The 25,607-nt window shown below is 42.1% G+C and overlaps 2 protein-coding genes across 19 annotated transcripts in view; one reads left to right on the top strand and one right to left on the bottom strand.

The window, feature by feature from the left end:
• rap1gap2a (RAP1 GTPase activating protein 2a) overlaps nt 1–20,005 on the top strand; it is a 95,465-nt gene extending 75,460 nt beyond the window's left edge. For 5 of the 17 annotated variants that reach the window (XM_080459648.1, XM_080459647.1, XM_080459652.1 and 2 more), the window contains 21 exons: nt 4,263–4,298; nt 6,550–6,582; nt 7,289–7,321; nt 7,501–7,722; nt 7,821–7,924; nt 9,033–9,111; nt 9,443–9,496; nt 10,306–10,389; nt 11,287–11,387; nt 11,869–11,998; nt 12,069–12,224; nt 12,401–12,472; nt 13,901–13,987; nt 14,098–14,238; nt 15,403–15,552; nt 16,661–16,773; nt 16,868–16,966; nt 17,111–17,231; nt 17,524–17,629; nt 17,753–17,826; nt 18,734–20,005. In XM_080459648.1, the coding sequence (XP_080315774.1) occupies nt 4,263–4,298; nt 6,550–6,582; nt 7,289–7,321; nt 7,501–7,722; nt 7,821–7,924; nt 9,033–9,111; nt 9,443–9,496; nt 10,306–10,389; nt 11,287–11,387; nt 11,869–11,998; nt 12,069–12,224; nt 12,401–12,472; nt 13,901–13,987; nt 14,098–14,238; nt 15,403–15,552; nt 16,661–16,773; nt 16,868–16,966; nt 17,111–17,231; nt 17,524–17,629; nt 17,753–17,826; nt 18,734–18,742 (2,004 nt within the window). In that variant the 3' untranslated portion in view covers nt 18,743–20,005. Of the gene's footprint in view, nt 1–70; nt 298–3,184; nt 3,236–4,262; nt 4,299–6,549; nt 6,583–7,288; nt 7,322–7,500; nt 7,723–7,820; nt 7,925–9,032; nt 9,112–9,442; nt 9,497–10,305; nt 10,390–11,286; nt 11,388–11,868; nt 11,999–12,068; nt 12,225–12,400; nt 12,473–13,900; nt 13,988–14,097; nt 14,239–14,704; nt 14,854–15,402; nt 15,553–16,660; nt 16,774–16,867; nt 16,967–17,110; nt 17,232–17,523; nt 17,630–17,752; nt 17,827–18,733 lie in introns of those variants that run through there. The other 12 variants (XM_080459650.1, XM_080459649.1, XM_080459638.1 and 9 more) reach the window with 7 other exon arrangements.
• A 2,138-nt stretch (nt 20,006–22,143) lies between these two features.
• Nucleotides 22,144–24,739, bottom strand: LOC308107335 (uncharacterized protein). Of its 2 annotated transcripts, none has more exons than XM_080459634.1 (5): nt 24,372–24,739; nt 23,051–23,392; nt 22,717–22,950; nt 22,592–22,620; nt 22,144–22,494 (listed from the first exon to the last, which is right to left on the bottom strand). In XM_080459634.1, exons 1-5 carry the CDS (start codon nt 24,421–24,423, stop codon nt 22,396–22,398), a joined length of 756 nt encoding a protein of 251 aa, XP_080315760.1. In that variant the 5' UTR covers nt 24,424–24,739; the 3' UTR covers nt 22,144–22,395. The 2 variants fall into 2 exon arrangements, with proteins under 2 accessions (XP_080315760.1, XP_080315761.1); XM_080459635.1 differs by having other exon boundaries at nt 22,384–22,494; nt 23,051–23,182; nt 24,372–24,491.
• Nucleotides 24,740–25,607: the final 868 nt, after the last annotated feature.

Below are 25,607 nucleotides of genomic sequence, written 5' to 3'. Positions count from 1 at the left end.
TTTGTGCAGACATTTCTTCAGCGTTTTGTTTTTTTAAATATTTGCAGTGTAACGTTAACAACCATGTGTTATTGTGTGTTGCGCATGCACACTAGGAGGACTAGTTTTGGTTTGACAAACGATTCAGAGTGCTGCCTGACTTGACTTTCTTGTTTTGGCGTATGACTGCAAAAAGTCAGAATGTAGTTAGAAAGCCAATAAGGAGGAAGTCCTGTTCTGAATGTGGAAGGCTTTACAAAGAACTATGAGGAAGACAAAGATACGGGAGGCTCACATGTGTTGGCTGCTGTGGGAAAGGTAGGCTATGACTATGAAAACTATTAAATAAGTAGTCAAAGGAATTTATTGTCCTGTGTGTGTGTGTGTGTGTGTGTGTGTGTGTGTGTGTGTGTGTGTGTGTGTGTGTGTGTGTGTGTGTGTGTGTGTGTGTGTGTGTGTGTGTGTGTGTGTGTGTGTGTGTGTGTGTGTGTGTGTGTGTGTGTGTGTGTGTGTGTGTGTGTGTGTGTGTGTGTGTGTGTGAATCATCAAGAGATCAGCTATTAGCAGAAAACATCTCTTGTGAATCTCTGCTGCTCCTTTTTCAGTGGATTGCTCAACAGCATGGGAACTATTGAGTAAATGTAGCTTCAGTGCAACTGTGTAGTTTAGTTTAACCGTGATGTGCTCGGTTTATTTAAAGATCAGGAGTCCGGCTTCACCGTTCCTGTAGAGGCAGTCAGGATTGTGATAAAGTTGGAATCGCTGAAACTCTCTGCTATGTATTTATAGCGGATTTACTCCCACAAGTGAAAGATTTCACAACAATATTTCGTAACCCAGGGACCAAGCCAAAACTCTATTGACAGCTGACACAGATGTGTGGAGGTGCAGAGATCTGCTGCGGTACCAGGAGGGTGAGAGCATCCTGTGAAGATGTGCATGTCTGACTTCTGTTGGCTGACCATTCATCCATTCATCTTCCTGTCACTGTTCTCATGAAGGAGGAGGTTGTATGAAGCCTGAACATGAATGAATAAATATGAGGTAAATAACGCCTCTCCACGCCGTGCTTCCATGATATTCCTCTGCGGTCTTTGAGTTTGTGGTTGAGATGAATCTAAAACACGTGGCGTCCCTTCAATCCTGAAGTGAGAGGTGTAGATCACTGTCCCACTCTGATTTATCATCAGTTCTGTCACTCCACAGATGATTATGTCCATGACCGAACACTAATATGTGCGAATCCCCGGCAGCCAACGGATGTGTCAGTCATGCAGTCCGAGAACCAGGCAGCCTGTTTAATGTGCAGGCAGCCTGTGGTAGCCTCCGCAGGTTGCCATGGGAGATGAGGAATGCAGATGTTGCGGGGCCAACCGGGGAGAGAGCGGAAATGCACCGAATGGGACGACAAGCCGGTGAAAGGAGGAAGAAGTAACTGATACAGAGGAGGAAGTGAAAAAGACTTCATAAAGGACGAAAGGACAAATTAGCGTAACGAGACTCTGTGATAACAGGCAGAAGAGAACAGCAAGGACATGAACAGGGAAGTGGGAGAGAGATAACAAAGTCGTGTTTTAGAATGACAGCTGAAGTGTTTGATAGATAGTGGTCTCTTGTCCTCGTCAGGGCAATGCACCGAGAAACGGCGACTGCACTCCAACACTGTCTCATCCCCTCCTTGACCTTCCGTGGTCAACAGTCTATATCAGACCTTCATTTTAAATAGCTAAAGCATAAAATACCTATGAATATCTTGTCCTTCCACATGACCAACTTGGATAGAAATAGACTCGTTTCATAACTCATTACTTTTGAACTATTACTGCCAGACAGGAGCTTTTTTTTTTTTTTTTTTTTTTAGGATTTGATTTGTGCCTTTATTATTTCTTCAACTGAACTGATGAATACGCCAATTTATGTCTTGGTAAAACTTGCATGAAAATAAAAAACAAATAAATGTAATTCTTTGGAGGCTTATATATCTTCACACAGCAACAGCCACCCGCTTTCTGTACCTGCTTTCTGCTTTGTCGTGACTGAGTGTGCCACAAGCGGAGGTTTATTCCAGCTGACATGAGGTGTAAGGCCGGGCACGCTGTGGACAGGTCCGAGTCTATCATGGAGCTAACAAAGACACACAGTCATTCACACTCACACAATTTGGACTCGCCAACAAATCCAACATGAAAAACACTCCACAAAGGAACAGGGAGAACATGCAACCTCAGTGATGTTACAGCACGAACCACTTTACTAATTAAAGTACCATCCAACTAAGCAAAGCACAAAAAGTAGGATGGTTGTTTGGTGGATTTTTTTCTTATCTTATGAATCAGACACTGTTGGGGAACCAGTGCCATATTTCTAAACTACATGCATTGGTGGGATGGGCATCAATTCTTAATTTGTAGATTGTACTTCTTCTTTTTTTAAATTTAAACCCAAAATATATCTGCCAATGCTAAAGAGACAGCTCATTCTGCTGTGTACTATTGCTTGGTCAACTGGATGATGAACGTCTTGACAAACAGGACACACCCTGCAGTGGGATGACAGAGGATTGGCGAAGATTATTTAGTAGATATCTTATGGGAGCAAAATACTGCTCATCCCACAAATGCATCTTCCTTGCAAATATGACACAATCAGAATTAAAACTGAATAAAGTCGCTCTCTAGAAATAAAAAAAAAATCGAAAAAAAAACCCCAAGAAGCATTGTTAAAACAAAGACATTATAATCCAAATACTTTATGTGCTTTGTTTAATGTTTAAAATGTAAAATAATGAGCTCAATTTCCAAGCATTTTGCTCAATAATGACAAATCACAAATTAATTGGTGTTGGATTGACTCACCTTCTGTGTCACTCTGCCCACATTTGAACACTGTTACATTTGGAACACACACACACACACACACACACACACACACACACACACACACACACACACACACACACACACACACACACACACACACACACACACACACACACACACACACACACACACACACACACACCATGGTGTGGCTTCAGAGTGCATCTCTTCTGTCAGACAGTTATATATAGGCACCGGTTTTTATTGCTGCTCAAGCCGCCCTGTGTTGACTCTTCTTGCCCAACCAAAGCACTGTGTGAGCAGACAGCACCTTCAACTGGTTAATATTAACTGCTTGATAAGTGTGTTTGTTGACGTGTGCGTGTGCATGTGTTGGTGCTGGGAGTGGTGATGATAGTTTTTTCCCAGGAAAGCAGGTAAGGCTTGGTGTTTATTGGTGCACTTCTCTCAAATTTGACTTATTTAGCGGTTTTTATGGCCGCAACACACCCAAACAGCTTTTAAACAAACACTTTTCCAGACTTGACTGTTTTTGCTGCTGCACTTTGTCGGTAAATCATTTATTTCCTCGTTCCACTTGCTTTCTCGAGGATGCAACTGAAGGTGCAGCTTTCTGAGTGACACATCTATACAGGCATAATTCTACGTGTCTTACTCAGTTAAAGTAGGCTATTTTATCCGCGGCAGCCAGTACTTTTATTTTCATTTTTGTGTCACTGTGTTGTGTCACGCTACACAGCTCAGAAATGTTTGAGAGAAAGCAAAACATAGTGGCGGTAGAGGGTTTTATTGGCTTTTTTCTAGAAGGAAGTTTGATTCCCCGCCACAAATTGTCATCTTCTGAGTCTGAGTGATTACACACACACACACACACACACACACACACACACACACACACACACACACACACACTCAAAGCCTGAAACCAGCAAACAATGCATTTACACATTGACCACGTGGCGACACAATGGGACCACAAAGACCATGTAGACCATTATCACTCTCACAGCTTGTTCATGTGGCAAGGTGCAAGCCCCCGGGGGACGCACTCGAGGGTATTTATTGTGTGTACAATGTGAATGTGTGTGTTTCTCTCAGTGTGAAGGAAGTGGTTGCTTATCAGTGTGTGTGTGTGTGTGCATGTGTTGAGTGAGGGGGTGTTGGAGATGTCCTTGCCCTTGCCTGTCCCTCTTGACACGGCGAAGTTAATTCCACAGAGGAGAGCTGTATCCGCTGTTGTCTTGACCAAACATTATTAATGAGTAAGAGCTTTAAACTCAGACTGTTGGGTTTGATGTTGTGTGTAAACACACTTCTATAAAGTGTAAATTAGAGGCAACCATCGGCCAACTAATGTGCTGTTAATCTGCCTACATCTGTGTTTGGTGTAAGTAGATGTTGGTGCTCTGATCCTCACTGAAATCTTTTTTCTCTGTGTTGCAGTCTGCAGAGTTCTTCGATATGCTGGAAAGAATGCCGGTATGGAATACATATTTTCTGTCCTCTCAATGCGGTCTCCTTCTCCAGTCTTGTCCTTTTATCTCCATTTTTCTCCATCCTCTTTGCCTTCTCTCTTCTTCTGCTCTTTGACTCCTGCTATAATTGCATATTTGCCCTGTGACAGCATGTTTGTTCTTGCACCTGGTGAACCTCTAAAGAGAACATGAAACATGCTGAGAGATGTATCTGTCCCCTTTTATCCTGCAGCCATGATAAATAACCTGATCATACCTTGAGAATGTCTTTGATGACTCAATTGGTATCGGTCAACTCGCTGGTTCAGTGTGTCTCAAATTGGATAATTCAGATGCAGGAGGCACAGAAGAATGGCCTCAGAGAGATTCAGACTGAAATAGCTTTTTTATTTTCTCTGTGTGGCATACATTGATTCTATTTTCCTTCTGAAGAAAGTTTGTGTCTCGCCACATGGGACCACTTTGTGCCCTCCACAGGCCTTTGAGAGCAGGGGGGGATTGTCAAAGGACAGATGGAGGCATATATAAGGACACAAGGTGAAGGAAGAAGAAAGTGGTGTGGTAGGAAAGAAAAACTAAAGAGTGAAAGGAGAAACGAGAATGAAAAATAGTGAGAAATGATTTAATTTCTAAAATGTTTGAACTTGTTGGGACATTTAATTCTCAACTCATTTACATTGAAGTGCAGTCAGTGTGTCAAATACCTGATAACTCAGTGTAGTGAGCGAGCTATTGTACACTGTAATTTATTCAGGGGGCCTTTTTCCTGTATAATATTGAAGAGAAATATATAATATATTCTGTTCAACGCATCGCCCATGTTCCCGATTCATATTTATTGTCAGAAAGGATTTAATGTATTGCCCTCTCACAGTAATTGAATATTATTTTCAGCAGACAAAACAAAACCCATCAAATTAATAAAAAATAAAAAAATCCAAGTAAAGTAGAGCGCCCAATTTTCAAGAGTGAAAGTCGCTACCCTCAAAGGGCTAGAGCGGTGTAGAATATCGATGGAAGTACTAGTTCAAGCTGGATTTAGAATATACCTGCTGGAGTTGGAAGTAATTCCACTTAATGTCACCAAGAAGCATGAAAAACACACGTGTGTTTCTCCTGTTAGATCTGAAGACTGTAAGCGCAGTGTATTTGTGGGTTCTGGCCTGTCTTGTGGGAACAGGGCGCTTCATGAGTTCACATGTACAGCATTTGACTTTGAGAAAGGTTTAGGGTTAAGGTCACAGCTCAGTTAATGTTCAACATTTAGCTGTGATTGTTACAGAAGAGAGGGGAATCAGTCTTAGGCATAGAAAAGCCGCAAAAACAAACACATCTCACGAGACCGAAGCCTAGTTAAGTAGTGTGAGTCATTAGCAGGGAAACGACTTCCACCCGGCGTAGCAAGTGTAGTCCATTAGCTCATTAATCCCAGGCAGTGTCTCCACGTCCGCAAACACAGCTCGGCACGCCTACCTGGAAAAAAAAAACTGGAAAGGGAGGCGGACAAAACCAAAAGCGAGGCAATAGTGCCCGTATGTGGCAGCTGAGGTGCCGGTCATGACAGTTATGAGGTGGTTACTGCACAGCGGTGTCGTGTTTAGCACTCTTGCCTCATAGCACATTGAAAAGTACCTTTCTGTGTAGAGTTTGCATGTTCTCCTTGTGCTATGTTGGTTTTCCCCAGGTACTCAGGATTCGCTCCCTCGTCCCTTTCTTCAAAGGGACGAGGGAGAGAATTACATTATTAGAATTAACAGAAAGGCCCCACAACGACAGCATGTGCTTGCGTGCGCACAGTGATTGTTGGCATAAGTGATGAAAGTAGAGTTGAAAACCTCTCATTCCTGAAGCACATGCCTCTATTTTCTCTCCTATGCCAAGTCATGTAAAGCTGTTTCAGTGGGTTTGCATGTAATTGGCCAATTTGCTCTGTGTCTTACCTAACTGACTCTCTGCACCTACATATATACGCGCACTACCACTCAACTGAAGAATAGACCAACTTCAACCTGTGACAATGCTGCAGTGTCCCAACAAATGAGTCGAATAAATGAAAATAAAGGAACACTTGAGACTGTGGAATCGGGATTCAGAGAAAGGATGACTGTCATACACACAGGGAAGTGTATTAGCATGTATGACTCGCTCACTTTGTCCACTGGCAACTTTATTTGAATGCATATAAATAAGGTGAACTTGCTTTTTCTGACCTCTGTGCTTTTTCCATCCGCACGCTGCAAACGGACACTAATAAGGTCCCTAAAGCTGAAGAGACCAAAAAATGGAAGGTGTGACTGGATTCACACGTTTTTATATCATCTCTGTAAATCTCATCAGTGTGTGTCATTGTACCCATAACCTTAATTTCTCTGTATGAAATTCTTCATTTCTGCTTCATCATTTCCCTCTGTGGTTGTCCTGTCCTCATCTTTTCTGCTTATGAGAAGTTCTGAACACCCTTTGTGAACCTTTTTTTTTTTTTAGATTTTTCTCAGGGCTTTCACAGTAGGAAATCAATAATCTCCTGATCTGATTGATTTTAAGTTGAATGAACTCCAGCTGCCAATTGATCCTCTCTGGCCTGCCAGTGTCCTGACTCCTGCGGCTGCAGAATATAAATGACCGGCTATCCATAGCTCTGCGCCCTCAGAGCCGCAGACAGGCCTCAGCAGTATTTAGAGGTCACACACCAGCGCTATACACTAGCTGACTACCCAAGACGCGTTACAGCTCTTAACCTCCGGGGGCGACTGAATCAAAGAGCTCTGACATCATGTCGGAGCTGACACGCCCTCGCTAATGTCTGCTGATGACTGCATGTTTCAAGTAGTTGCGTCATTGCCTGGAAGTCTCTTTGGCATAATAACTTCTGTTACCTTTTTGTGTCTGTGTTTGTGGCTGTGCTTGCAATTTGTATTCAATCACTGTGGCAACAAAGTTCATATAAATGAGAAATGAGTGTTTTTCATGGTGTTTGTGTCTTCTGTTCTGCAGGATGACTATATTCCTTACCCACGGATAGAAGATGTGAGTCATTTCACAAAATACTCTGGAAACACACGTGTAACAGTTGCGTTAAATGTTTCGAAGAAGACATTAACATTTAAACTAAAAGCGGGGTGCATTATGTGGGACCACACTTCAGAAGAGCCTTTCTTGATCTTGCTGTTTACCCGCCTGCATTTCTCTCCCTCCTCACGTCAAAGGTCTTGGAGAAAGGCGGCCCTTATCCCCAGGTAATCCTGCCGCAGTTCGGGGGTTACTGGATTGAAGATGTGGAGGCCCCAGCAGGAACGCCGTCCTCCTCGGAGTCCAGTTTCTGTGAGGAGGAGGATGGAGGAGAGGGCATGAGCCCCGGTGGGGGGCACAGCTACCGCCTGGAGTGCAACAGCACAGCTCGAGCGTACCGCAAACACTTCCTGGGCAAGGTTAGTGAGTTCGTGTGCAATCATGTCAGTTTCAGTGTTTTTGTCTGACCTAAAACCACCTGTCTTTCCTCCCCTCTTTTCAATACTCATTCATCCAGGAGCACATGAACTACTACTGCACTGGCAGCAGCATAGGAAACCTAATCATGTCTCTGAAGCACGAGGACGCTGATGGACAGGAGTTCCTGCGCATCATGCTCAGGTACAAAAACAAATAAATACACGTCATCCATTCAGCTTCAAAGCTGCCTTAACCAAGTTAGGTTTCAGGAAGATGTAGTTGATAATAAGACATAATGAGGGGAAAAAGGTCTGGGGAGGTCACAAGTTGTATCACAAACCTAACACAGAGAGACATATAATCACTAACACACATAATCATATACATATTTGAACATTCTGGCTATTTGAAGTCACCAATCAACCTAATTAGATGTTCTCTGGTGTGTTGGAGGAAGCCTGCCTTCTGTAAACTAGAACTTAAAATACTCCATTCTGACAGTCCATGCGCCACAGGGTTGCACAAATCATTAAATTTTTGTTGATAAGACCCACTCGAGATCAAATTGGCCTCAGAAATAATGCAATTTTGACACTCCTGCACAAAATGGCATTTCAAAGGATCGTCAAAGGGATTATAAATCGATTTGATGGGAGCATCAAAGTCTGTAATAAACTTTGTTTATACAATTCGTCCTCCAGGGACCACAAATACTGCATCAGTGCAAAATGTTATAATCCATGCAACAGTTTGGAAGAAGTTTCAGTGGTATCCAGTACTGATCGTCCATCAGACCCACTGACAGTACACTGCCATTCATGAAGGTCACACAGCTGCAGTAGCGTCCCCTTAGCATGAAACTGCGGTGGGTGTTCGTCCTCCCTCCTCCTCTCAGATCTGAGCGGTGTCGTTTTTAGCTCGTATCACATGTGTGGGTCTGTCATGGACGGCTAATCCTGCCATTGTCACAGCTGGTGACATTTTCATTAACAGGCAAGAAAAACAATAACATAATGCTTTGTTTGTGCTCAGACATTGTGGGCACTGCTGAGAGGACTGCAGCCAGGTGAATGCTAATGTCCCCGTAGACAGTTGACAGTGATGACACTAATAATCACACCAGTGTTGTCACATGAGCTGTCAAGCAATTTAGCACTACACTATACCGGTTGTGTCTTCTGAGAGAGAATTAATTGTGCTCACACATTGTGGGAATTGTGCTAAATCGTAAAATGCATGTGAGTTAAACACAATCTAAACTAACCTAAAACTTGCTGAACAGCCTTACACTAAGTTTCTTCCTTTTCAGGTCGAGGACCAAAACAGTTCACGACCGAATCTCTCTAGCAGGCATCAACCAGCTTCCCAGTGTGCCTCAGATTGCCAAGGTAAGATGGCACTATTGAGTCCAGCCATTGTATTTGCTGTAACTGAGCACATACTATAAAAGAAAAGAAAAAATGTGTGAAAAAAAAAAGAAGTGATCTAGACAAACCAATTAACGTCTCCTAATAAGCGAGAAGTCTGTAATTTGAGTGACTTAAGTAGATTTTAGTTCTCCAGTGGAATAGATATATTTCACCTCCTAGTAAATGATTTCTGTTGACATTTTATTATTATTCCTACAGTGGCAATGCCTTCTGCTCTAGCCTTTTTTCTCACATCATGTCAGTCATATGTTTTGTTTCAGTTTTTTTTTTTTTTTTCTTCTTCTTTCAGCTTCTGTGCGATGATGCTACAGGGCTGAAGTTCAATCCGGTCCTGTACCCTCGGGTGGGTTTCCTCATCAGCGCCCACACTGCAGCCTCATCATAACCTTTCTGACCTCAGCAGCCCTCTGCAAACTCAAGCTGACATGACTTATGTCTCTTGTCTCTGCTTCCGCTGAGAGACCGAGGGAGGCCACATTCTAGTTTTTTCATTCAGTCATATCTACTGCAACTTTATTGTGACCCCGACGAATAATTTTTCATAAATTGAGCAACTCCATAAATTTTTCATGCCATTTAGTTTTGGCCCGGGAGATTTTTCTGAAACATCAAACTTATTTACGTTTAATTATTTTTGCCAAGATTCCTCCCTTCAAATTCAAGTTCATTAACTTTTCAACCCCCTATAATGCTGACACAGGAAAACAGCACACTGCTTATCACATTGGACCCCTCATAAGCAACCCCCCCCCCCCCCCCCACCTCAGTCACATCTGCCCCATTCAGCAAGCGCATTATACTCCTGACGCAACAACTTTCTAATGTGGATATGATGGATCTGTTCCTCCTCCTGTGAGCCTGGTGGAGGAGGGTGATGAAGCATGCTCTCAGCCTGTGCCCTCGGGGAAGGAAAAAAAAACCCATCTGTGTCTCCGTATGCAAGAGACGGCAACAAGATCACTCCCCTCGCTGGGGGCCTCGACAGTTTGTCGCATGGAAGCCTTACGTAAGACGATCCCAGTAAACCTGCCCTGGAGACTTCTGGGAGTGGAGAAAAACATGTTTTCCTCACTGTTATTACATGCTGAAAGTGTGCAGGAAGTTCAGTTATACTTGATAGGATAACTGATAAATGTTTGTGTTTGTCCACAGGGATCCCAGTTGATAGTGGCTTACGATGAACACGAGGTGAACAACACATTCAAATTTGGCGTCATTTATCAAAAGTTTGGGCAGGTAAGCGATTTTTAAAAAAATCCCATATTGCTTGAATTCATCAATTAGATTTGTGTTTTTGCCTTCGAGCAGATGGCAAATTTAATAAACATACGTTTGATAAAAAGAAATGTTGGTATGATGCAAATGAAATACATTAGATTACTGAATGTCATCAAATTATATTCAATTTAATTTATGTAGGGCTGAACACGCCACATTTATCTTAAGCTGCTTTCCTTAAAAAAGAGCAAAAAAACCCCAAGGTGGCAACTTTCTGCTTTTCCAGTTGCGTTGAGGGGATGGAAAGAAAGAAAAGGATCGGACAGAGACACCAGCTACAAGAAAATTAACTTTAGTGGAGCCATTGCTCAAACAACCACTTTTCTTCAGAACCACAGATGGCATTAAAGTAAATATTGATGGGATTACTTGATCAAAGCTCCATCTGACAGACAACTTCTACAGTTTGAATTTCTTATCAGATCCTGTGGACGCTATGATTAAAAACTGTTGACTGATCAGTGTCAGCAAAGTGCTTATAATCCCTGGTGCTTATAGAACAGGAATGGACAACTTTTAATACTGAGAGGGCTTCGCAATTTCATCCTCGCTACCAACTGGCCATATGCTACATATGAGAAATATGGTAATATGGCAGTAAATAGACTAATTGTGATTCTTCTAATTTAATAAACATGTCCACCTGGAAATGAACTCAGTAATTCTCATTAAAGGAATGTCTGACCTGCTTAACATGACCATCATCCTGCAGTGGTTAACCTGTGAAAGAGTGTGACGTGAGGATGTTATCGAGATGTGAAGTGTTGTGACGACGTTGATAAGTGCATCATGTGGTTATGTACACAGACTCACATTTTCTTCCCTCTGTTTTCCGTGCGTGTGATTTCCTTTCAGACGTCGGAGGAGGAGCTGTTTGGGAACAACGAAGAGACGCCGGCCTTTAAGGAGTTTCTCAGTGTCTTAGGGGACAACATTGATCTTCAGGATTTCAAAGGGTAATTGGTGGAGTTCAATGCGGTTTAATGAGCGAGAGTGAGCAGCGATAGGTTCAGTCAATGAATAAAAGAGAATTCAGTCATAATAGAACAATAAATAGACCTCAGGGGGAGAAAAAAAAAAAAAAGCTGTATGAACGTATAGCTGTGGGGGTAAAATAGCAGGGTTTAATTACTGTAACCTTGGAGCGATTTGTCCCGCTGTTTCGGACTCAGCATGCAACTGAGATAAACTGCTTAGTGAAACAGATCGGTGGAAGGAAAGTGCAGTGTGGACAGGTAATCAGAGCTTTCTGCGCTGGCCTTTTTCTTTAGTGCTACATGTGTTACTTTCACTATTGGGGAGGCTTTAAGTTGTGTCTGACACGTTGCGATTAAATACTTAGTGGCCCTGGAGCTCGTGCGACGCTTCCGATGTGTAAAATGCATAATGGAATATCCGACCTCACGATTGGCATGTGTGCCCCCAACAATGTGACAGGTTTCGCGGTGGCCTCGACGTCTCCCATGGACAGACGGGGTCTGCGTCCATCTACACAACCTTCAGACAGAGAGAGATTATGTTCCACGTATCAACCAAGCTTCCCTTCACAGAGGGCGACGTCCAGCAGGTATACCCGTACCCTGCTCTGAAGTGAAAAAGAACAAGACGGGTTCACTGACAAACTCTTTCCCCCTCAGCTGCAAAGGAAAAGGCACATAGGCAACGACATTGTGGCCACAGTCTTCCAGGAAGTGCAGACGCCGTTTGTTCCGGACATGATCGCTTCGAACTTTCTGCACGCTTATGTGCTGGTGCAGGTCGACAACCCCTGTACCGAGAACACAACATACAAGGTAATGACGCTGTGGTGATTCTCCCGATGGTGATTCCAGCACCTCACATTGCAGCCGTCACCCTTTAGGTGTCGTGTGATTGGCTCAACCCGACCAAGACTGAATTTATGACATGACCTTGACCGTTGAGCATTGGTTGACATTATGTGAGACTCTTGTTTGTTTCACGTGACCAGGTGTCTGTCACAGCGAGAGAGGACGTGCCTCCTTTTGGACCCCCTCTTCCAAACCCAGCGGTCTTCAAGAAGGTGAGACACAGTAAAGTCTCAAGGTCCGAATGTGATTACATTTCGTATCACCACACCGAACGTTGTTTTCTTTTACTTTTTCACATTTGAATATGCTTTTTAATTCCCTCAATAGACATGGTATGGATGGAAAATGGTGTTTTTTTGCAAAGACACGACACAAACTGTGGCGTATGGCGTCTTAAAGTTTGACAGAACGTGAAACAGACACCTTTGTGGTGACTATTATTTAGTTGAGCTGTTTTATATGTTTCTTTTCTCCAAATCGCTTTTTTTAATCTAAATTTGAGTTTTCTCTGATTCTGGTTTTCATTATCAGTTTTTATGAGCTGTAAGCTTTATTATAGTCATATATTTTGCAGTTTTACCTTTTCTTGTTTTTGTCATTTTACCATGCCATCTTGTTTATTTATATTCATAAATGTATTTCTATCGTCTTGTCTTTCTCTCAATTCCACCTTCACTCTCAGTTTACCTTATGGGTGTGTGTTTTCAATTTCAATTAGCAGTTTTCATTTTTTTTGTATAAATGTTCCTGTGAAGCACTTTGAATTACTTCAAGCTGGAAACATGCTCTATAAATACACACCTTGATCAGAAATTATAAATGATGCTTTAATTATAGCTGTAGGAGAACCATGATCACTTACTTTTAAATGTATGGTTCACAGGATAGTTTTAGGAATACACTTTGTTTTTAAATACATTTTTGCTGACGAATTAGATGAAACTATTGACACTAGTCTTGTTTCTGTGCTGACTGGAAAGGCATAAGCAAACTGGCCCAGCTCTGCCCAAAAGTACCAAAACCCACTTCCCTGCAACTTCCTGCAATCTCTTCTGGTTGCTTGGCAACTGCATCCGGTGGAAAAACAGCGCATTTGCCCCTCTTAAAATGGAGAGTGATTGTTTCTGAGACAGACAGTTGTCAATCTGTAAAGTGGAATTTATCAACATTTAGCAATTTTAACCCTTTTTCTGTAGTCTTGAGCTAACTTGAAGTAAATTGGCTGTTCGTCCTTTTTGTTGCATTCAAAAACAGAGTTTCAGTTGATATGGATTCAAACTAGAAGGATCTTGATAGTGAGCACAATACGACTTTTTGTCTTGTAAAAGAAACTTTTCGTCTTCCCTGAGTGAGCGCCAAAGGTGGAAACTTGATTGGAGAAAGAATCCACCGCTGTGATTCAGAAGATTCTATTACTTCCTGAGAGTGCCTTGCAGAAAAGGACAAAGGGGAGGATTTGAATGCAGAAAGAGACTTAAATTACAGAGGTTTAGACTCATAATCACAGACAGTGTACTGCAACAATGGAATCTTTACGGCGCTAATAAAGGTCACCTTTATCATCCCCTTCACTACTGCCCCCCACGCTCCTTGTTCATCATCTTACTCTGCTCCTTCTCTCTCTCGCTCTCGCTCGCCAGGGTCCTGAGTTTCGAGACTTCCTGCTGACAAAGCTGATCAATGCTGAAAACGCCTGCTACAAATCTGATAAATTTGCCAAACTCGAGGTGACAAATTCACTCGGCTACCCTACGACCAGTCTCTCATTCACGTGCCTCGTCCTCTTGAAGCTTTTCACTTCACAGGTGTCTGTGCTTGTGTGGACCCTGATTTTCAGGGACGGACTCGGGCCGCGCTGCTGGACAATCTGCACGATGAGCTGCACAGGCAGAGCCAGGCCACGTTGGGCCTGGGCCAGGTGGGAGAGGAGGACAAGCTGGAGAACGGAGGACACGGGGGCCTGCTCGAGTCCTTCAAGGTGAACATGAGCCGAGACCAAAGTACATCGCGCGGTATTTTCCCAGCTCTGTGACATTTATTTAATCACTGTCGTTATAGTGCCAGAGTGCAAGGTTTTCTTGCTGTAGGTTAGCTAAATGTCACGGGTTCGCAGGATGACTTGAGGTGTTGAAACCACGTAACGGCAAAGATTTTCTCTGCTATCAAGGAGTTTGACAATATGTGTGAATCTGAATGCCAAACACTGCAGCGATCAGAAGAGTGACGAGCAGCCACTTTGTCTTTGTGGATCTTTTTTGTTTTTCTTGTTTGCTCTCGCTGTGTAACTCTTTCTTGTTGCACAGTGGCTTTCCAGTCTCTTTCGTCCTAAACTGAAGGCTGATTCATGTTAATAGGACCATTAGAATGTGTGTTTCCATCTGTGTGTGTGTGAGAAATTATTAGAAGTGTGACTAATGTGATAATTTGGCTTTTACTCTTCACAGGCTTTGTGGCAAGCGACTTTGTACTTTCTGCAGACAGTCCCTGGGGGCGCTATTCTCATTGCCATCATCTCCTTTGCAGTGTATTACTTTTCTGTAAACTTGTAAATGCAAGATATTACAATTGTTCAACAATAAACACAATTTCATGTAATGTTGTTTGTGTTTATGCTTTCTAAAGATTTGGGGTCGTCTCACCTATTGGCGACACCAAACGCTTTAAAAACATCATCTTCGATTACATTTGAGAATACTGACTGTTAATATAGTTAAATAAAACGTAAGGCAAGTCTTATGTTGACTTTCATGAACCAGATTAAAGCCCATCACAGGCGCCATGCCCAATCTACTCCAACTCGCTGCACGTCTTTCTTGGAGAACTGCGCCCTCTGGTGGTTGCTCTTGCAATAATATTTTAAGAAAACTATTTTACCATATGATAACTACTAGCTGTGCAATTCGTAGTTTATGTTGGATAGTATATCTTTTCTCTTTGTCCCCCTCTATTGTTACCTCAACTTTCCCTCAAGGTCAGATGGGAATCTCCTGTGGCCCTGGGTACAGCAATAACATGAGTTGATGGAGTGATGGATGGATGTCCTTACGTTGTCACCTGCTGTTCCTTCACCCACCTGCTTCCTTTCCCCTGTGTTCCTTCTGTTCCTGACCCTCTCATTTACCGTGTGCTCTTGCCTCTCCAGAGAGCCATGCGTGTCAGGAGCCACTCCATGGAGACCATGGTGGGGTCGCACCGCCACAGGAGCCCTGGGGTGGGAGGTGGGGTTCCAGCCAGCCTCAGCGGGGGAGGACTGCCCCAGAGCACCAGCGAATGCACAAAGAGCACCTTCACTGTAAGTGAGGTGGAGGAGGAGGAGGAGGATGACTGAGAGGATGGAAAGATGAAGATCACAATGGAAAGCGAGCATAAGATTGAACTTGACTGATGTTATGTAAATGTAAAACTTTGAATAATGTCATGAATGTGAAAGTTAAAAATAGACTTTCTCTGACATTTTTTAAATATTTTTAGAGAGAGGAAGAACGTTATTCTGTCCAAGTCAGGACATGGATGTGATCCATAACTAAACTCCTCCGGTTCACTTTGAGCCACATGGTAACTCTCTCTATCTGTGATCAACATCAGATTCAAAGGACTCATTTTCAGCTTTAGTTTGTAGAGTTTCACATCGTTTTCATTGCTTTTATCTTGTTACATCAGATTTTGGCCTCATGGGGGCGGAGTGGTTAGCGCTCTCGCCCCACAGCAAGAAGGTCATGGGTTCAAATACAGGGCCTTTCCGTGTGGAGTTTGCATGTTCTCCCCCATGTGTGTGTGGGTTTCCTCCAGCTCTAAAAGCTGGGGAATACAGAAAAGTATTCAAAAAAATAAAGACGTCAAAACAAAGTAATCAATTAAAGTGACAAAAAAAACTATGTAAATCGGAAGTTGAAAAATGAATAAAACAAAATATAAAATGCAAGTTTTGGAATGAGACGGGAAAGGACAGAAGAAATGATAAACTGATAGTGAATCCCAGATCAAACTGAAATGATGGTTCAAATACAAAATATAGTACAGAAATAAAAGGCTCATCTCCTCTGTATTTTATAGTCGAATCCAGTTAACTTGAAGTCAGTGTAAATTTACGACACAATGATTTTGGTACAAATGATAATTCCTCTTGAATATGACATAGTCAAGTTGTCTGTAAAGTAGCTTGAAACTTGGTCGTTTCAATGAGAGTGCCAGAAGATGACATGAATTCTCTTTTCAGCTAAATTGAGCACAAGCACAAGTTGTCATCGCTTAAAAGAATACCTGAGCTGATTTGATCAGAACTCTCATTCAGCAGTCATTTTAATTCGTTTAAATTCTTTACGTTTATGCAAAGTTTGAACAGTGTTTTCATTGGCAAGCTCCTTTTAGAGAAGTGTAACTTTGTGATCTGCAATCTTCAGCCTCCTGTGATGTCAGCCAAGTCTCCTCTGAAGAGTCCCGTGAAACGGCGCTCGGGCCTCTTCCCTCGTCTCCACTCCAGCACAGAAACCCCGTCAGATAAACAAACACGCGGGTGAGTGTTTAGAACTCTGTCTAAATATGACTCTTATGTCCGTGCTCGTGATTAAACACTGTTTTTGATCAACGTTAATGTTGTTTGCCCGCAGCGACCAGAAGCTCACCGAGGTCTGCTCGCTGTCCCAGGAGGTGAGGTCGGAGACGTCGTCCAATCCCAGCTCGCCTGAAATCTGCCCCAACAAGGAGAGGTAAGACAGACCGGTGGTGGTGCATAAGGAAGAACTCTGATCTCTGGTTGAAGTGAAGCGGAAGTCTGTCCCAATATTTCCACGCATGATGAAATCTCTTTTGTTGTTTCCCACGTTTACTTCCTCCACCATTTCGTTCAACAGGCCATTTGCTAAGATGAAGGAGTGCACCAGCAGCAGGCCCAACATCTCGCGTTCTTCGTCCAGCACCAGCAGCTTCAGCAGCACCACGGGAGAAACAGAAGCTCTGGAAGAGCTAGAAACGGTGAGTAATTCTTGAACAAATCGATGTAAACTGCTAATACGGTAGTCTCTGGGAGTGGCACAGTGGCTGCCCATTGCTCCTTATTGACTTAAAAGTAAAGGATAATTTCACTGTGCTTCTGTGTGTGTGTGGAAGGAATGTTGTCTTTGTCCCTCCAGTATCAAAACCCACTACAGCCATTTGCTTTGTTAAAGAGGAGTATAATGGAATTTTAGTTAAATTCTTCCTTCTTCCAAACCTTTTCCTCTATATTAATTGTGCCTCTCCCCCTATTGTCCTGTCCCTCCCTCAGGCCAGCCATCAGTGCGTGGCCTCCTCCTCCTCAGCATTCAGCCCTGCCCTCAGTGTTGACTGCCAGGTTTCCGGGACCCCGGTCATCATGTGCCGCAGTCCAACAGGTAAAGCTGTATGTCGTAGAGGAATCTCCTCATACATTCAGCAGTTTTCTGCAGTGTGACATGTCAGAGGTGACGGGGTTTTTAATGTGCTGAAATTTAATTTCCTTCCTCTGCATTCTGCAGATGGGAAAAGTAAGACGTCACCAAGGTCCAACTTGAAGTTCCGCTTTGACAAAATGAGCCACTCTTCCGCGACTGTAAGTTCAACACAACTGTTTTGTTTGCATTTTTTTTCCTTTTATCTGATACAATAGCACTCACTTTTAAACCGTGATCCGGTATTCCCTCACTAAACTTTATTAAGATACACAGTCAATTGCCAATTCTATCAATTCTCGTAAATGGCTTAAGACTGATTAATATCCCACATCTTTCACCATTTGCAGTTCAAGGAAACTTCTCTAGATAGGCCTACCTCATAGATTTGCTCATACACGATTGAGTACTACTGTTAATACAATAAAATATAATGTCATTTTCAAAATAAGTTTATTGTTTGGGTATTTATAACAAGAAACTTTTATTTGCTCTCGGCTTCTGTGTGCGTTGCTGATGTTAAAGCATACTTTTCCTTAATGTTTTAAACACTTTTTTTAAGTGAGCAACTCTGGATCTAATGAAGTTCATCAGAGAGACACAATTTCACCAAATACAGCTTGAAAATACCCAGAAACACAATAAGCATATCGCTGTTTTAAATCGCATACACAAGCATAAAACATTCATCAGGTTCACTCAGTGCGAGACACTTAAACAAGGAGGGTTTATCTTATTAAGCATCTTTTTTTTTTTAACAAATTCTAGAAATCCCATGTTTACATCCATTGTTTTATCATGTATTCTGTGACTTGAATCAACTTGTAAATTGTTATTTTACAATATATTTGAATTCTACAGTTATCAAACATGGTCGCATGAAACTTGTGATATATTAGAATTATGATAATGTTTCAGCATTTCCGATGCGGAGAGGAAAAAGTCCTCTGATGCGTTTTTGCCTGATTCTGTTCATCCTACAACCATCATATCACAAACGGTGGCGCACTGTCGATGAACAGCCCCCTCTCACTGTCTTCTTCTTTGTCCAACCATTCTCTCCTCCAGCCCGAGTAGCTTTGTGGATGGGAAAATCGTGGATTTGCACAAAGATGGGATAACGGGGGGCCGAAGGAGCTGCAAAAAAACAAAACAAAAAAAAAACAAAAAAAAAAAACACCCCCGAAAACCAAGACGACAGCCACAAAACCACTTGAACCACTTCCTAAGTCAAGGAGAACTTGACAAGGTTACCAACTGCACCAGAGTCCCAACACATACTGTAAACCCAACTGAAAATAACTGCGTGCGTGCGTGCGTGCGTGCGTGCGTGCGTGTGTTCCTGCGCTTCAGAAGTTAGTGCTGCTTCTCAGCTGTTATTTGCTGTCATCACATTGAGGCCTGGTGCGGCTGGTATGTTGAGAGTTTTGGCTGAGCAACACTGGGCCTCCACTCAAACATCTTAATACACGCTGATGTAAAGTACCACTAACGTGAGTTTACGGCTGAACTGTTACTCCTTTTATTTTTTCAGCCAGCTGTCGGTGTTCTTTCCACTCGTGGAAAGAATTGTCAGGCTTCACCATGTTTCCTTTTGCCTTCCCCCTCGAGCGGCGCGTCTGCTGAGACTTCTGCTTTTTCCCCTCAAAATAGTAGGCAGACACGCGCACAGAAACACATGCACAGAAAGTCAGTGTACAGTTTGCTTACAGTAGCAAAGCCTTTGGAGGTGGCAGCACTCCTTTCCTCACTGTAGGGACTGAACCTTTCCTTTGCCTATGTAATTGCTTCTCTAAAGGAGGGGGTCTAATTTCAGAGATGCTTTTGTAACCTTGCTCGCTGCTGCATTGTGTCTACTGCATCGTAAACATGACATGTGTCCTCCAGTGGCAGCGTTTCTGGATCTGTAAGGGAAAGCGTGAGTGGAAAATTGGCTCAAATCGGGGCACCGTAGGAGACACTGCCAACGCATATTCGCCACAAGCCTGTTTTAGCCAAAGCTGCGCCTTACAATCTATCTGAACCCCTTTGCACCACAGGTGTGTCCCCTCTTTGTTCCCTTCTCACTGTCCGCGTATCTCTGTGTCTCTCACCATGTGAGGGGACGATTTTAACCCTCGATGTGAATACAGCTATGTTTGTGGGTCACCGATCGACGCTCGCATTTGCCGAAAATAGACGTTGCACTCACGGAAAAGATTTCACCCTCTTGATACCTCCCATTGAAGCTTGCTCGCTCGGTGTGTCGGTGTTCGCTGTGTGTGCAGCAGTTTCGTTCTGACAGGGAAGCCTCCGTGGTGTGAAAAGTTTCCCAGCATGTGAGCTGATGAATATGACTTGAAAAAAAAAAGAAGAAGAAAAAAAAGCTTCAGGTTATAATGAACCTTTGAACCACCTTAGGGCAAATACACTTTGAATGTGAACTTCAAGCTTTTGTTTTTGTTTTGTTTTGTATTTTATGTTTCACGCCTTGTTGTTGTCATTAGAGGTAAATTGGGCCATTTCATGTGAAATCAAAGAGTTTTCCTGGCTGACCATGTGGGATTTGCTTCAATCTAATCAATTTATATTGGAGTGAGCATATATTTGTTTTGGTTGTTTTTTTGTTTTTTTTAAACCATGTCATTTGGTTCCATGTGTCTCTGTCTAATCCATGCATATGCTCCTTTTTAATCAGCCTGTTAACAATCCACTTTGTTTTCACCTGCACCTTGTTGTGTTAAACCAGTAAACCTTCCTCTTTTTGTCAATTTGTTTCAGTGGGAAGACAACAAAGCCACAAAGTAGAATTGAAATCTTACATTTCAGTCCGCATACACGCCACTGTGTGCCAACTATTTCAGATGGTTAAGTTAACCAACGTTGTGGCTTTAAATAACCTTTCGCCAAACCTCTTTCACAATAAAAGATATGGGTTGCTACTTTTTTGGTACTAAGACATTCCTTCGTGGTCAGTTATTAAAAAAAAAAAAAAAAAACAAGTTTGCTATGATTTGCTGATTTGACATTTAATGACCTGATTGCGAAGACAGTTGTCGAAGCACAACCAGACCACACAGAGGTCTGCTCTCATCCTGAGCTACATGACATGGCACAAGCCCGGAGCTGCACAAATCTGGAGTTCATTAAGAAGAGAGCTTGTTTCCGATGTGACCAAACTGCTGGGTTTTGGAGAATCGTCTTTGTAATCTTAATGTGTAGGGAACCATTCCTGTTGTTGGCTTCGTAGTGTGTAAAGGTTCAAAAGCCCGGTATTCACAAATTACAAACGTCTGCCGTAATTTAGGCGGGCGCTTAACTCGCCAGAAATATGTTCTCAAGGAAGCTACTTGAAACCGGACTAGAAAAAGATGTGTTGACAAGCACACACCATTCTCAGAGAGCGTAGGCCAGTAATTACCTCGAGTAAAGGAAGCAGGGATTGAAATCCTCTGGGCAGAGGCGGAAAGTTCAGATATCGTTTAGTTTGTAGCAGGTATTGCTTGAAACGCCCTGCAGCCTTTTTCTTTGTTAATATGCTTAATTTATTCAGAGATGACTTCTTTTGCATTGATGTCATGTAAAAACGTCTCTGCAGAGTGCGCTAAATAATAACTTAAAAATGATTAAAGGAAATATATTAATTTAAAAGATGTCTAAATCTGTATATGTATATTTGGTTATGTAATGTGCCATTGAGAATTTATTCTAAAATAAAATGTTGTATTTTGTGTCATTTGTGTGCTTTTTCATTTTACTCACACTTGCTTATTTTACACCTTTTGGTGCTTTATTAACTAATGAACATGGACACATCGAGGATCAGTGCTGGGCTTGAATGTTAAAAGGTTATGTTTATATTGTAAAGGCTTTTGACCCAAATGACTCGGTAACTAATCCATGTCCAACTTGCTGAGCAAAATCTAAACTGTTGTCTCCTTACAGCGGCAGTTGTTGCTATTTACTATCCTGTTCACCACAAGAGAAGCGTTTGATTCTGAAATGACAGAAAGATGTTTGACGTTAAGCAATATTCACTTTAGCCTCAGTCGTAGGTGCATTAAAACTAGTTTACCTGTGTGAAACATCTTCTGACTGCAAGTTGGGACTGTTTGTTTCTTATGTTGTGCATTTCTCTAGTTGTCATTTGAAAAATATGTTTCTTTAAAATTAGTGCTAAAATTCATAGTGTAGAGCATCTTCCGCTAATGAACTGACTTAACTTCTGCTGAGTGAATTAGTCACGATATGAATATGATTTTCCCATTTTCTTTTTACCGTAGTTCAGATTGACGGAAAGCTTTTAATTTGAAAAGCCTTTATGGTTTAACTATATTTGCAGTAACTAGTATTGTAAATACACTGTTGTTTAGAGAAGTGACTGACAGGATATTAATTAAAATCTTCATTAAATGACTTGTATATTGTACTAAATGTTTTTTCCCCCACAATCAAATATCAAAGCAATTTGTAGTGTCAGTGAATTCAAGCCACTTGGTAATCTTCACAAAGTGCAACAGCTTAATTTATTCTTCCCAACGTGTTGTGAGTTGTACTTGCATATGAAGAATAGTTGATTCTGATTTGCTTCATCGACAGTCACAACGTTCAGTGTGATCAAGAGAGTAATTAGCACAGCTATAAAAAAAAAAAAACTTTTCTTTAATTAAAAATGCAGGCAAGGTCAGGAGATGGAGAACATCTCAAACATGCAGGAATGTTTTAATGTTCTGCAAACGGCTCTTCACTGTTCAGGGAAATTTCATGAGTGAGTACACAGTAGACTGGACGGGCTCTCTCGTTGCGCCTTGTTGCTGCAGTGCATCCTGGGAAATGTCTGCATACACCACCTGAAAGCAAAAAGGGAAATCACCATCACTGCTTTGGGCAGATCACAATGTCAGAGACACTGAAAAGGACATTATTCAAAACAGGAAGTTCACACACCTCAGTCTTCTGGTGGAATTTCGGGGGACCTGCAACATTTAGTCAATCCAATGAGAACATAGGAAGTATCATGATGACTTTATGACCGTGATATTCTACAAAATTAGGTGAAGATTGTTCGATACCTTGATGAAAGGAAGCGTTTCTTTCCTGTGCTCCTGGGTGTCGGGGTGGAGGCTGTGGAGCTGGGTGTGATCCATCTCTCTTCACAGCTGTATATATGAACTCTGTCCTGGGAAGTGGCTGACGCTTGACCTCTGAACTCAGGCAACAAGCCAACCCCAGAATGACGGGCAGGCACAGAAAAGCACCAGCCCAGATGAAAATCCTGTGCAAGACATGTCTCTGAGAGACGACAGCTGCAGGAGACACAGCAGGGGACACGTCCAAGGAGTTACATTCACTCGGTAATGTACAAACGCACGCTGATGTGCAACATAGAATTCTGACTCTACGTACCTGCTGTGACGTTCACGTACATCAAATGTCCCTGGTCAGTGTCACCTTTGTCCCATGTGACGGAGCATCCGTAGGTGCCTTCGTCCACTTGCTTGACCCTCGGGATTTTTAAAGTTAGTTGGGCCTCATCAGCTGAAACCGTCACTGTGATCAAATGACGCCTTACAGTGTCTTTAACAGTGCTTAAGTGTTCATCTGTGGAGTTTTTCCACAGCCAGGTGCCTGTCCAGTTGAGTCCACAGTGCCTGACCATGCAGGACAGGGACAGAGCGCCCCCTGCTGGCACATACACTACCTGACGTTTGGCAAGAATGACCTGGTCACAGTCTTCAACACAGAGACCTGAACGAAGGAAACTTTTATTATAGCTAAACAAGACACCTATTTTCACTTTATACTTGATGATCAGGTTCAGCAAAGTCTAAATGTTAAAGTTTTGTTGATCTTTTAACTTCTACTTCGAGGATTGGTGGGTGGGATGGGTAGGACACATTTAGAAACAATGAGAAGCTTCAGTCTCACTTCATTTTTCTTAAACCAAAAAGCTGTGTACCAAACTAAACTGAAAAAAACATATTTAAAGAAAGAATTCATTGAAAAGATCCATTCAATCTAAATTTAAATTTTTGCAGAATCCCACGAGCAGGAGCGCAAAAAGAAGCTGGTAAAGTACAAAATAAACCACTGTTGCCGTTTCACTTCCATACCTCCAACTCAAGCAGTATACTCGAGTGTTTATCGCCGTTAAACAATTGATTTGCAACCTGCATGCCTTGTTTCTCTTGAACTTTCTATTTTTGTAAAGTTGGAGCTCTTAAAGAAAAATCACTTCTTTGTTGTAAAGTGAATCTGAGCAGGTCGTGAGCGTGTTAAACACCATAGCAATATAGGTTTGAAGGCATATAGCAAAGAAATCCTAATTAATCAGCATTCAATTTTAAAACTGAATTTATTGTAACAAATAGAGACAAAGAAAACAAGAATACAAAATAAGCTTTAGCATAAAACTAAGCATGTAATATCTTTGGCAGTTGCACATAAAAAGTCTTCCCCAAATATATCAAATGCATTTAATTAGCACAGGAACATGTCTGTATTTATTTGCCAACTGCAGTTGACAAAAACTTTAAAGGTTGTAAATAAACTACTGACACACTTGCACTTGTCACTTGACATGAAACAAATTCTTAGAAGACAAAGACAGTCGTGTAAAATGACAGACTGAGTATTTTTCAGTCTTAAGTTTGTTTTCCCTTGTTAAGCCACCAGTTTGAATAAGATTTCAGATACAGTATGCCCAAGCTGAAAAGACATTACTTACCAGAATGGAACATGCAAACACAGCTGATAACACCGAGGAGATAGTCATACATGTCTGTCTGTGATGGTGCTCTTGCTGGCCAGTGTCAGGGCACGTTGGTTTCACTTCCCAGATCAGGCCTTTGTGTCCCTGCTTGACAGGGGGGAGGCTCTCAGACTTGTGTGGATTTGTTGGGAAAGGATTGCACTTCCTGAAACTGTAATCCGTCTGTGGGAGTCCATCAGCTCTCTCTTTCTTCCACTTTGTGCTTCCTGTCCTCTGTGGTTAAACTGCTGTTCCTCCGTCCTGCTGCTGCTGCTGCTCTTGTGCATTTTTAAGTAAAGGAAGGAAGTGACCCATAAATCCACCCGTAACTCTCTCTCTCTCTCTCACGCACACACACACACACACACACACACACACACACACACACACACACACACACACACACACACACACACACACACACACACACACACACACACACACACACACAATTACAGGAAAACGATAATTTTATGAGGAATTTCCGATAAGAAAGGTGCCAGTTTCAAGAAACTGCTATGCAAACAGGAAAAAAACAAAAGCAATGAAGATTTCATTTTAATTTAATTCCAATTTTAGCACTGTAAAATTTCAAAGAAAATATTGTATTTTCAGGAAGCTGATTCCCTGCAGACTGTCAACCTTCGAAATAAGATCTGACAGAATTTAATAAACAAGACTTGACATCAAACAACAGTATGTGCTTATGTGTTAAATATAAACATGGCTCATTTCTCACACTGTCTCACAAAATCTTCTGATCCTCTCATAGACCTTACAGCTTTGTTTAATATTGTAGGCTGGATACCTTCTACACACTTTCAGTTTAATTGGTCCCTTCATGAAATATTAGAAAGTTAACAGGGGTTTTTCTTTCTGGCAGATTAAAACTTTAGTTAGTGGGCATGCAGGTTTGACAACTATTGCGAAAGGCAGAAATACCCAATTGCTCAACTGCTAGAACATTGTTAATGTAGCGAAATATATTTTGCTTGTGAATATTCACACACCTTTGCTGTGTGGAGCTTTGGGGGCTTTCAGCAGCGTTTGGACACAAGATCAGTGTATTTTCAAAATAGTTTATCAAAATTCAGCTACACGAGCACCAAGACAAACAGCAAAGCTTTTGCATCTATTGTTAGTAGCCAGGGAAATAACGCAAACTCCACATGGACATTCTCACATTGAGGCATGAGGGCTCACCACTAACCC

The sequence above is a fragment of the Lipophrys pholis genome (assembly GCF_963383615.2).
Source record: "Lipophrys pholis genome assembly, chromosome: 3".
NCBI lineage: Eukaryota > Metazoa > Chordata > Actinopteri > Blenniiformes > Blenniidae > Lipophrys > Lipophrys pholis.
The sequence above is the reverse complement of the archived record's forward strand: the minus strand, read 5'-3'. Positions and strand labels throughout refer to the sequence as shown.

What these genes read in the sequence shown, in the direction of transcription:
- LOC308107335 (XM_080459634.1), bottom strand. Translation starts at nt 24,423, where the DNA reads ATGTATGACTATCTCCTCGGTGTTATCAGCTGTGTTTGCATGTTCCAT. An exon ending in TGTTTGCATGTTCCATTCTG is followed by an intron (nt 23,393 to 24,371) that starts GTAAGTAATGTC and finishes TCCTTCGTTCAG; the next exon opens with GTCTCTGTGTTGAAGACTGT. An exon ending in AAACGCTTCCTTTCATCAAG is followed by an intron (nt 22,621 to 22,716) that starts GTATCGAACAAT and finishes TAAATGTTGCAG; the next exon opens with GTCCCCCGAAATTCCACCAG.